This window comes from Crinia signifera, chromosome 9 (genome assembly GCF_055691185.1).
Source record: "Crinia signifera chromosome 9, ASM5569118v1, whole genome shotgun sequence".
NCBI classification, from domain to species: domain Eukaryota; kingdom Metazoa; phylum Chordata; class Amphibia; order Anura; family Myobatrachidae; genus Crinia; species Crinia signifera.
The window spans coordinates 117,162,572-117,173,986 of record NC_139225.1 but is presented as its reverse complement, the minus strand read 5'-3'; the positions used below and the strand labels follow the sequence as shown (position 1 = coordinate 117,173,986).

At 46.2% G+C, this 11,415-nt stretch overlaps 1 protein-coding gene across 1 annotated transcript; it reads left to right on the top strand.

Annotated features, from left to right (window-relative positions):
• The first annotated feature begins 620 nt into the window (after nt 1–620).
• Nucleotides 621–2,041, top strand: LOC146036682 (putative G-protein coupled receptor 34). The gene has a single exon (XM_083160594.1). The coding sequence runs from the start codon at nt 621–623 to the stop codon at nt 1,680–1,682; it is 1,062 nt and encodes a 353-aa protein (XP_083016720.1). The 3' UTR covers nt 1,683–2,041.
• Nucleotides 2,042–11,415: the final 9,374 nt, after the last annotated feature.

Here is an 11,415-nt window from a genome sequence, read left to right as displayed (position 1 = left end):
ACTACGCATGAGCTGTAGCAATCATATGTATCTGTGAATCCGCGTGAAAGAGGGGGGCCCAAGGTACAGTATTCCCAAGCCACTGCCAGCCAGTGGTGGAACTTGTGAGTGATGGGCCCAGGTGCAAAAATATATTTTGGGAACCCTCCTCTACCCTAACCCATGAAGGCATTGCTGGTCTGGGCAGCAATGGGTCCTTAAGTGCTTAAGGGCTCCGGTGCAATGCAACTGCTGCACCAATGGTAGTTCCGTCTCTGGCCTCTACCTTAATCTGGCTGTACTGGCAGGAGCTGGGCTATGGGTCTAATTGAATAAATTACTGCGGCTAATTAAAGTCATCCCTAAGACCCATTATGATGGTGGCCATGGCTTTGTAACTTCTCCTGCGCACCTCTATGCTATGTGAGCCAACACTTCCCATATACAGTTGGAGAGAGGTGTGATTTACGATTCAGAAACTGAATTTCCCCTCTAACCCCCCCCCCCCCCCAGCTCATTGGTGGACATGGAGAAATGCTGCTTTCTATATTGTTGCATAGAACATTCTTTTGTTCATATGATGCTATCTTTGCTTATATGATGCTATCTTTGTTCATATGATGTTCTCCCTTTTCCAGATTATGGATGCTCGTACAAATGCATCCATTGATGTGACCACAAAACCATGGACTCTAGAGACCGCACGATCAACATCTTTAGACACCAACGTATCCTCATCTCTTTCGTTCAGTGATTGTGATATTCAAGATGGAATCCTGTCCTGGATGCTTCCGGTCGCTTATTCGTTTGTATGTGGTCTCAGCCTCCTAGCAAACCTTGCGGCCCTCCTCATTTTCTGGATCACCTGTCAAAAGTCCACATCCGTGATCATCTATATGAAGAATCTTGCAATCGCCGATCTACTGCTCGCCCTCTGCTTGCCTTTCCGCATTGCTTATCAGAACAATAACGGTCATGTGCTCCTATGCAAGCTCATTGGTGCGTTCTTCTACTTGAACATGTATGCCAGCATCATGTTCCTGAGCCTCATCAGCCTGGACCGCTATCTCAAAATAATCCGTCCGCTTCAACAGTTCAAAATCCACAGTGTGTCCTGGAGCACTAGAGCCACTGCTCTGGTCTGGGCGATCAATGTGGTCTGCATTGTGCCATTTCTGTTTGAGAACAAAGCGGATGAGCCCTGCGCCCAGAAGTGCTTCCACTTCAAGAAGAAGAGCAATATAGCCGCAGCAATCAACCTGTCTGCGGTCATTGCTTTCTTTGTCCTCCTTTTCCTTTTTGTCTATTTTTATGCAAAAATCTTTGCCAAACTCCACAAAGCGTCCTTAGGAAGAGCTCAGCCGCAAACCAAGAGAAACAGCAACAGGGCAATGAAGAAGTCTTTTATTGTCTTAATTATCTTCATTGTCTGTTTTGTGCCATATCACTTAGTGCGGGCACCCTATATCCTAGCCCAGATAGACACTATATCCAGCCTGTCCTGGAAACAGACTTTGCATATCACTAATGAATTAGTGCTGTGTTTATCCACTCTTAACAGCTGCCTCGACCCCGTGATTTATTTCTTCTTGTCTGACAGCTTCAAAAGAGCTGTGATGTGCACCATCCATGGAAAGCTGAAACTCATTATGAACAATCAGGAGAGGGGGGGAACCTGCAACAGATCTGTTACTGAAATGTGAGTCTGGGGTCTGCTATGTTTACCATCCTCTCTACATCTCCTGGAGGAGCACCTGTTACTCGGTGGTTCCTCAGTGACAAAGCATTGGGGTAGTTTACAGAAGGAAACAGAGGTTTCCCCGCAGCTGTTGTTGTGCTACAAGGAATTTGTACTGTTTGTAACTGCAGGCGTTTGAATGTCAACATGTTGGGCCGTCTTATTGCATCAACAGTAGAGCCAGCAATGGCCAAACATCGGACGTGAAAGCAGCAGTCTAGTCTGCCCGAGTATTGCTCTACTCTACTATTTCAGAGTGATGGTTGTAGGTTGTTCGCAAACATTGATAAAATAAGACTGTGGCTGGGAAGCTGCAACTGCTCTAGCAGGGTGTAATGGATGTAAACTCGTATGGACATTTTGATTGATTTTTTTCAAGGTAAATCTGGTGTATACCAAGTACTATTTGGTACAAATACATTCAATTAAATGTTAATGTAGCTTTTATATATATTTTCAGACAGCCGAATGGTAGGTACACACTAGGCAATATTTTCCTAACGATATGAGCAATATTGTTATAGATGACGATACTGCATGCATATCGGCCAGTGGGATGCACAGAGGAATCATTTGCAAAATGCATAGCCAGCGTTTGGGGGAGGTAATGGGTGTGAGGGTCTGACTGACGCGGATACGGGGCTTTATTCAGATCTGAGCTCAATACAAATTTGTTCGGAAAATGGGCAAAACTATGGGCACTGCAGGTGGGGCAAATGTAACGTATAAAGAGAGTGGTACTTATGTAATATCTGGGCTCCCGTTTTTTTATGAGACCGCGTCCCCTCGTGGGGCTCGCTGCGCTCGCCACACTATATAAAATCAACTCCATGCGTAGTTGGATAGTAGGGGTATGAAAAAATGGGGTGCATTTAACATGGGAGTCCAGATAATACATAAGTACCTAGATTTCAGTTTCAGCACACCACACCCAAATTTAACTCTCTCTGCACAGGTTACATCTGCCCCACCTGCAGTGCACTGTCACATCCCTGGGCACCTCCTTCTCCCCTCACACCGGGAAGCCTAATCAGGCTGTCCCCGGCACCTCCTCCTCCCCCCTGCAGCCAAAAGGACCTAAAGTTGCGCTACTAAGGAGAGGAGGAGTTTACCTTCCGGGTCCATGAGGACCTGGAGGAAGGTAAGCCAGGGAGAGGGGGGTCGGCATCTGCGGCGGAGGGTTTTCGATAGAAGCCCATAGGCTTTTATCGGGTATCGCCACCCAAAGGTGGCGATACCCTGTCCAGCGAAGTCGGGGCAGACGGGTTTTGGTGCATCTGAAAATGCGGTAAAACCCCGAAAAACGGGGGTTTTACCACATTTTTACCTTAGTACATCCCACCCCATATGAGCAACATCACTCAACACTCATCTTAACATAAACAGCTTACGACGAAAATCCAGCGGCATCAATACTGCTTCTCCAGTTTGTATGATCGTCTAGCGTGGACTTCTACAGTGGTCCTCCACCAATATTGAGGTCTATACTATCGCGCTTTGAGACTTTCTGTTTTCTTGATTGTCTAGTCAATCAGCTCCTACCTGTCATTTTTCAAACCTATCATGTAACATGGCAGTTAGGAGCTGATTGGCTGGTTGTTTATCACTCTCCACTTTACCACTTTTTGAAGCTTGATACATCTGACCCTAAGGCATGAAACACCTCCCCATGTATGTTTGGATTTAAATTAACTTAATTTTTTTATTTGCATTTCGATTTAATTGTAGTCTCCTTAGTAAATTATTTAACAATACCACTGTCTGGAAATGTACAAAATTGAGTGCTGTAACTTACTGGGTCACAACTGCGCGCAGCGCTGATGTTTTCAAAGTTCAGCATTTCTTCTTCCTCCTGCGCTTGTGCAAAAAGACTGGGAACTGTGAGTGCGATGGTGTACACAGCTGTACACAAAACCAATATTAGCTGAGACGGAACTTGTGATCCCTGGTTGTGTATGGGTAGAGACTGGGAAGTGGCCTAAAGTCATCACAAAAAGTGGAGGTGTCATGTCCTCGGCATGCGCTTTTATTTTCTTTTGCAGCATCTTTTTTAAAAGACATTTGCACAGGAGATTGTGTGTCAGACCAGGGTTGCTCGGGGTGTTGACCAGCGCACCCTAGACACGTTGAGATAAGACAATTGGGTTTGGTCAGTCCATCGTACAGCAGAACACAAGGGGAATGCTTACTCTGGCATTTGCATATCTTACACATGAGAATTCCTGAGTAATCACAGGCCCGCTCTCACTGGAACCTATGGGCTCCAGACCACACAAGGGGCCTGATGCAGGTTCACTCACAAAGCACATTTGGACCTGATTCTGGTTGGTTTGTAAAAGCAAAACCATGTGCACTGCAGGTGGGGCAGATGTAACATGTGCAGAGAGAGAGTTAGATTTGGGGGAGTTATTTTGTTTCTGTGCAGAGTAAATACTGGCTGCTTTATTTTTATACTGCAATATAGATATCAGTTTCAAGTACAAGCCCTACCCAAATCTAACTCTCCCTGCACATGTTACATCTGCCCCCACACTGAAAATACTAGCTGCTTTATTTTTACTCTGCAATACACAGTAGATCTCACTTTGAAGTAAAACCCCACCCAAATCTAATGCACATGTTACATCTGCCTCCCCCCTCCCCGCAGTGTATATGGTGTTGTCCATTTGAGAAGGAATTTGCCTTTGCGAGTGAACCAGAATAAGGGCCAAAATGTCCTTTCTGAGTGAATCTGCAAAATGCATCCAACTCTACATAAGACATTGAGCTGATGCAATAAATATGACTCCCACAGAGTCTGCACATTAATTGACGGGCTGTTATATAGCCCTGGTGATATATTTGTACTTTTATATTTCTAACTTTTATACATGTATTTTATTCTGAATTTGATGACTGTAATAAACAAATAATAGATGCCTTAAAAATGTGGAATCTTCCTAAAATTCATCTTACATGATCAATAAGACCACCAAAACAGAAATTCCGTATACACTTCAGGTCAACTCTAGGTGATAGTGCTACTGCAGGGTGATCATTGGCTGGTTATAACAGTATGTGCCAATCAGAGTAAACCTGTATCACGCCATCTGTCCCCCGGACTGCACAATGCCGCTGACATTTCCCTTTCCAAGTATGGCGGTTGGAGACAGAGAGCATTGGATGATATTGGTGGGTATAGAGACAGCTACAAGCCAGCTAAGGAAGCAGATCTGATTATCTGATTAGATGTGTTACTTCCTTGATAAAAATGTATTTTAGAATGCTGCTGTGCCTGTGTATATGCAGCCTGGTGCAGGATATATGTATAAAACACAAAACCATGTATTTTACAATGTTTTAATAGTATTTAAATTAAAAGAAGATGCACTTACCTTGTTCACTGGAGGCCAGGGGCAAGGCTAGCAAGCATAGGTGCCCTATAGCAGCCTATGGGCAGTATTCAATGAGAAAAGTTCTCCGTGTTTTGTGGAGAATTTGTGCTTTGTTCGCCTTGGACGGAGCATTTTGCTCTCCAAAAGCGAGCAACCCTATTCAATGTGAAATATTCTCCGTCTTTCTAAGTGATTTTCTCCGTCTCTCTCCGTGTAGAAATTCTCCATCTTTTCATGGAGATCTGGAATGTGAACTTTTGAACGTAAAGGTTTTTTTTTTAAATTTTGGTGTCAAAAAATCAGGTTTTTTTTCCTGTGAAGGGGCATGTTATTTTTATTCATGTGCTTATAGCACATGAATATATATTTAATTTAAAAAAAAATATTTTTTAACATTTTTTTTTTTTTTTACACAGTGCAGCCAGCAGGGGGCCGGAGCGCTCGAGCCGCTCATTAGATATTCATATATTCACTGCACCCGATAGTTAATATGCACGTTCGGGTGCAGTGAATACTGGGTCCCCCGCTGGCTATAGGGGGGGCAGCCTGTGCTGCCTGGGTTCCGGAGAGCCCCCCTCCCCTCCACAGTCCTCTGGAGCAGCCAGGGAGACTTTAATCTCTCTGGCTGCTTCCGTGTCCCGGCTCCCTGAAAGCTCCCTGCCGCGGACGCTCGTCCGCTGCAGGGGTTAAGACTCGCCGCAAGTGGCGGCGAGTCTTTAAAACATTGAATAGAGGGAGCAGGAGGCTCCGGAACACGGAGAGTGCATGGAGAGCGAAATAAAACGCTCTCCATGCACGGAGAACTTTCATATTGAATACTGCCCTAAGACAAGGCAATCAAAAATAACCACAAAGCCATTATTGCTAACAGCAACCTAAACATCCAGGGGAACTCTGCTCCAGTTCCCACCCATAAGTCCTGATGAAGGAGTCATACTATGGGGGGTAATTCAGTCCCGCTCACTAGGCTGCGTATATTCGGAGGCTAGCGGGCTGGTTAATGTCACCCTGGCAAACGCACGCCCCCTCCACCGCCTGAATTCCCTCCCCACGCTGTATGCTTGCACATCCGCTCGCAAGCGGCCACACCCAGGAAAAATGATTCGATGGTTACTTACCATCTAAGGATTGTTCCTCTGTTCACAGCTGAAAAGTAGCCGGGACTTTTCGGCTGCACAGTGTTCCCGCGAAGTGGGTACGGGTGCTGACGTCATGTGAAGTCAGCCATCCAACCCGAGCAGGTCGGGGAACACCTGCGTTCACCGGGACCTGCCCAGAATGTCTATGCTGTCTACAGATGCAAACACTTACCTTGCAATTACTGGGGCATCTTTTGGCTTTGTTTCTGTTCGGGGGACATGTTTTGGAAGTGAGCTGAAAAATAAAATGATTATTTTTTTAAATATATCTTATATAATAAAAGTCTAACACCATATTCTCCTTTATTGTCTGTATCGGCCAAAACAGGAGCTGTACCGGGTGCAGTGACTCCTGACTGCTATAGATTTGTATAGCAGCCCAGCAATGCCATGCCCCTTTAGCTGTGGTCCCACCCCCTTTCCTCATCTGTACTGGTCTTCATCTCAGAGATGCTCCTCACCTTTATGAGGGAATTCAAGTGTTTTGAGGGCCTTGGAAGTAGTATAATATATTTAAATAGAAAAGAAGTCTTATAGGGATAAAGCATCTAACTTAACACACAACTAGTGTCAGGTTACAGATTAACTAGTTTATGTTTATATGTTTCTAGAGGTGGTAACAAAGTCCTATTCACCTTTAATAATAAAATATATGTATAATTCACAAGTTGGGGGTTATTTGTATTCATATGGAAAATAAAAATCAGACATGAGTCAATGTGTGCCCTGTAATATTATATTATCTACAGTAGGTGTACTATATGCAGTGGTGCCGTGAGATGGGGTACTATTTAACCTGATGGAGGGGCCCAGTGGGGCCCCTGTTAGCTGGAAGCAGCAGTTCTTCTTAACCCAGCATATGCTGCTGTGTGCAGGGCTGGTGTGAGGCTTATCAGCACCCTAGGCAAAGCTTCAAAGCCCCCCCCCCCCCTACTGCCACTAATACTCACTTTCCAATCCCTTAAGGCATACTTGCCTAGCATTCTGGAATGGCAGGGAGACTCCCATAAATCGGGTGGTCCTTCCAGCCACCCGGTAAGGTAGGCAAGTGCCCTGCATTCCCTGGAGGACCCCCCTTTTCAATACAAGGAGTAGGGGGCAGCAAAGTAGGGAAGTGTGCCTCAAGGGAAAGTATGGAGGTGAGGTCTTAGAAGCCGCCACCTGCATTAAGTACAACAACATACCCTGCAACAATTTCAACTTAAAAAATCGGTACAGGCCAGGGGGTGTGGCCATAGAGGGTGTGGCCATTTGTAAAGGGGGTGTGTGGTCCGTGAGCCCCAGCCTCTGTGCCCTCCCACCCCCCGGTCCCCACTCACCTGATACCTGGATCCCCTGACTCGGAGCCTAGGCCAGGCAGGTCACAAAGGTGCGCGGGGTCAGGGCTCCAATCTGCCCGTCCAGCCCGGAGAGGGCAAGCAGGTCCCGGCTGCAAGGGGGAAGAGGGCGCTTGAGGGGGGAGCAGCTTGCACACGCCACCCCCAACAGCTAGGTTTTCCTAGCTGGGTGACAGTTTCTGATAGGGTGCTGTCTGCAGGTGAAATCCGGGGTCAGCGTGGAGCGCGGCAGCCTCTCATGGGGAGTTGGACGCAGGGGGGGAGGCAGACCTGCCCACGTCCCACCGCTGTGCACCCTGGGAAATGTAGTCCTGGCCAGCCGCTCCCCCACACTCCCTGGGGAGCAGTGAACTACATCTCTCAGAGGGGCAGATGTATTAAGCCTTAACAAGAGATAAATTCAAGTGTGATAAGGAGAGATAAACGTCCAGCCAATCAGCTCCTTACTGACTTTTTTCAAACACAGCCTGTAACATGGCAGTTAGCAGGTGATTGGCTGGGCATTTATCTCTCCTTATCACACTTGCATTTATCTCTTGTTAAGGCTTAATACATCTGCCCCAGAGTCCTTTAGCGATGGATTTAAAAAAAGTCGGTACAATCGGTACAATTTATTTTAGCCGGTACAGACTGTTAAAAAACGGTACTGTACCAGCTAAAACGGTACAGTTGGAGGGTATGGAATAAGGATCCTCATGGACATCCTTGATTTTTTTTGATAGGCAGACTTGGTGGCGCCCCCCCAGATCCCGGAGCCCTAGGCAGCTGCCTAATGGTAGAGCCGGCCCTGGTTAGCACACACTGCAATGCCAGTCTTATTTACCATCAATGAGTGAGAAGCAGATTTCCCTCCATAGGTGGTACAGCATAACCAACCATAGCACAGCTTTGTCACCTCACACCAGTGAAGCCAAACCCCCAGGTTCTGATTGGCCTACAGGCCAGTCAGTAAAAGATAATTAGAGGTTGTTGGTATATCATTGGCCAGTGATATTGGCCTGCCCACCAATCGTCCAGGTCACCTCTTGTCGAGCAGGTCCCTAACACTGGGGTCACCACCTGGGACGCAATGTACATGCACACACAGACATTCTAGGGTTCATTTGTTGGAAACCAATTAGCCTACCAGTATATTTTTGGATTGTGGGAGGAAACTGGAGTACCTGGAGTAAACCCACGCAAGCACGGGGAGAATATACAAATGGCCAGTTAGGGCCATGGTGGGCATCGAACCCATGACCTCAGTGCTGTGAGGCGGTAATGCTAACCATTACACCGTCCGTACTGCCCACGGAGTACGGAAGAAACATTTGGCCTAGGAATCACCATTCATTAGCGGTAGCTGTGGCTACTATCAACATGGCTAAACTTGACAGGGTTGAAAGGTCAACACAAGGATTAGGTCGACAGTCAAAAGGCAACATGAGTTTTAAATTTGTTGTCCCAAATGTCGACATTGGTCGACATGGACACCATCAAAGAATACCGCTTGCCATGCTTCGAGCACTATTTTATTCTCCCACCACACCAACACACTAACACACTGTAGTGGATGGCAGGGCATGAAATATCGCCCGTGGGCACATGTTGGCTTAAAAAATGTGACCTTTTCACTGTCAATCTTCCCACTGACAGCCTTCCAACCCTGTCGCCCCATTTCATGTGTCAGGAGAAAAACTGATTGGTTGTTTCTTTATTTCTCCCCAATGGAAGGTGTCGTCATAGGATATGGTCTTTAAACCCACAAGTTTTGCTTGAATTCATGTGCATCTAAGCGTTCTGCAGAAACCCACAGCAAGCGCTGCTCTTTCTGTGGTATCCTGTGAGGAGATACACGTCACAGTTATTTTTAGAATACTGATTTTTTTTTTTTTTTAAATATCAGAATAAAGCCCGTTTTTGTTTTTTTAAACCATTGCAGGTGATTCTAATTACCAGTTACACACAGAAAACTCCTACATTGTTTTAAATGGGATACGGTCATTGGGTCACCAGCAAGTTGTCGAGTCATTAGGTCGACACCATTAGGTCTACATGCATTTAGGTCAATATGTGTCTAGGTCGACATGCATTTAGGTCGACAGTCAAAAGGCCGACATGGGGTTTTTCACTGTTCTCTGAGACGACAGGCGGTATTTCATGCCCTACCATCCACTAGGGCGTGGTGGGAGAATAAAATAGTGCCCAAACGCAGCAAGCCATGCGAGGGTACGCGGTGCACTTTAACCTGTGCCCATGTCGACTGTGTCAACATTCGTGTAAAAAAAACTGTGAAAAACCCAATGTCAACTTTTTGACTGTCAACCTAACCCATGTCGACCTAATGTCCCTGTCAATCTAACCCATGTCGACATAGACTCATGTCGACCTAAAGACAACTTGCTGGTGACCAACTGATCCACACCCTTTTAAATTTTGGGGATGGGGGTGGTGAGTAAACAACTTGCTGGTGACCAACTGATCCACACCCTTTTAAATTTGGGGATGGGGGTGTGAGTAAACAACTGTGTAGAACTGTGTGTTTCATGTATGGATTGTTGTATATGGCAGCTGCACATATCTGTATACAGTACCCAGGGCTCAGGGCCCCATTTAGTGTTAATCGCTGTTGAATCTACTGATTATCGTACAACTGCTAATGCGTATGAATTGTAGCACGCATACACAAGCCCAAATAGCGCCAACATAGCGTATGTTTATAATCAATTTGTCTGACTGGATGGTAACCGGACATTCTCTGGGAGTGTCAGGAAAAATGAGGGCGTGCCCAGGCGTATTCAGGGAGGGGGTGTGACATCAGCTCCGGCATCGATCAGCCTGTTTCCGTCACAGAGTGGGATAGGGTCACTAGGTCGACAAGCATTAGGTCCACACCACTAGGTCGACATGCAGGAAGGTCAACATGACTGAAGGTCAACATGGGTTAGGTCGACAGGGTCATTAGGTTCGACCCAAGCATTAGGTCAACTTGGGGAAGGTTGACAGTTAAAAGGTCGACATAGGGTTTTTTAACCTTTTGTTTTGAACCATGTACCGACAGGACGGTGCCCGAAGCAAGGGGAGCTCAGCGAGCCATATGTTTCCATGTCGACTGTGTCGACATTTCGGTCAAAAACGGCAAAAACCCCACGTCGACCTTTTGACTGTCGAACTTCCCCATGTAGACCTAATGCTTGCATCCCCCTTTGAATCAAGCCTTATATTCCATAAGGAAGCCCCTTTAAACATGGGCATAACTATAGTGGGTGCAAGGGGTACTATTGCTATGAATATTGCAAGATTATTAGCTCTTCTGTAAAGCGCATCAAACCCAGCCTCCGTCACTAGTGACTGCAGGATTGCACACTCACTGTACAGGGCGATTTGTCTTTCTGAAACTGCAAACCGGCACAACATCGCTCCTTTGTGGACCCAGCTTTAGGATCAATCCTCCCGTTTGGCGCCCTCTGCTGGACGCTGACTTATTTGTGCAATTGCATTAATCTCAGTTCACTGCTGCCCAAGTAACAGCGATAGGGAACGCAGAAGTAGCGGATATTCCGAACAGTGGTCTCTGCGCAGGAACAATGTTGAATTGCGCCAGTGTTTTATTATCCACCACTACTACCTGCAGGGAGTTGGATACCGTATACTGCAGAACGCAGTTGTAATTCTCAAATGTCATTTGATTTTTTAAATCAGGACTGCGTTCTTTCTACAAAGAAAGACAAGCGGTGCCTGATGCGCACTCTATAATATTAAGCTCTGCTGTCTCATATAGAGCAATAAATTGAGTTTCTTGGAATATTTGTTGGCCAAGATATACTAGCCCACCAACCGCGCGGCGTCGAGGTAACCTCGTCAATTTT

Bases quoted from the DNA above. Each gene is read 5' to 3' on its own strand.
- LOC146036682 (XM_083160594.1), top strand. From the start codon at position 621: ATGGATGCTCGTACAAATGCATCCATTGATGTGACCACAAAACCATGG.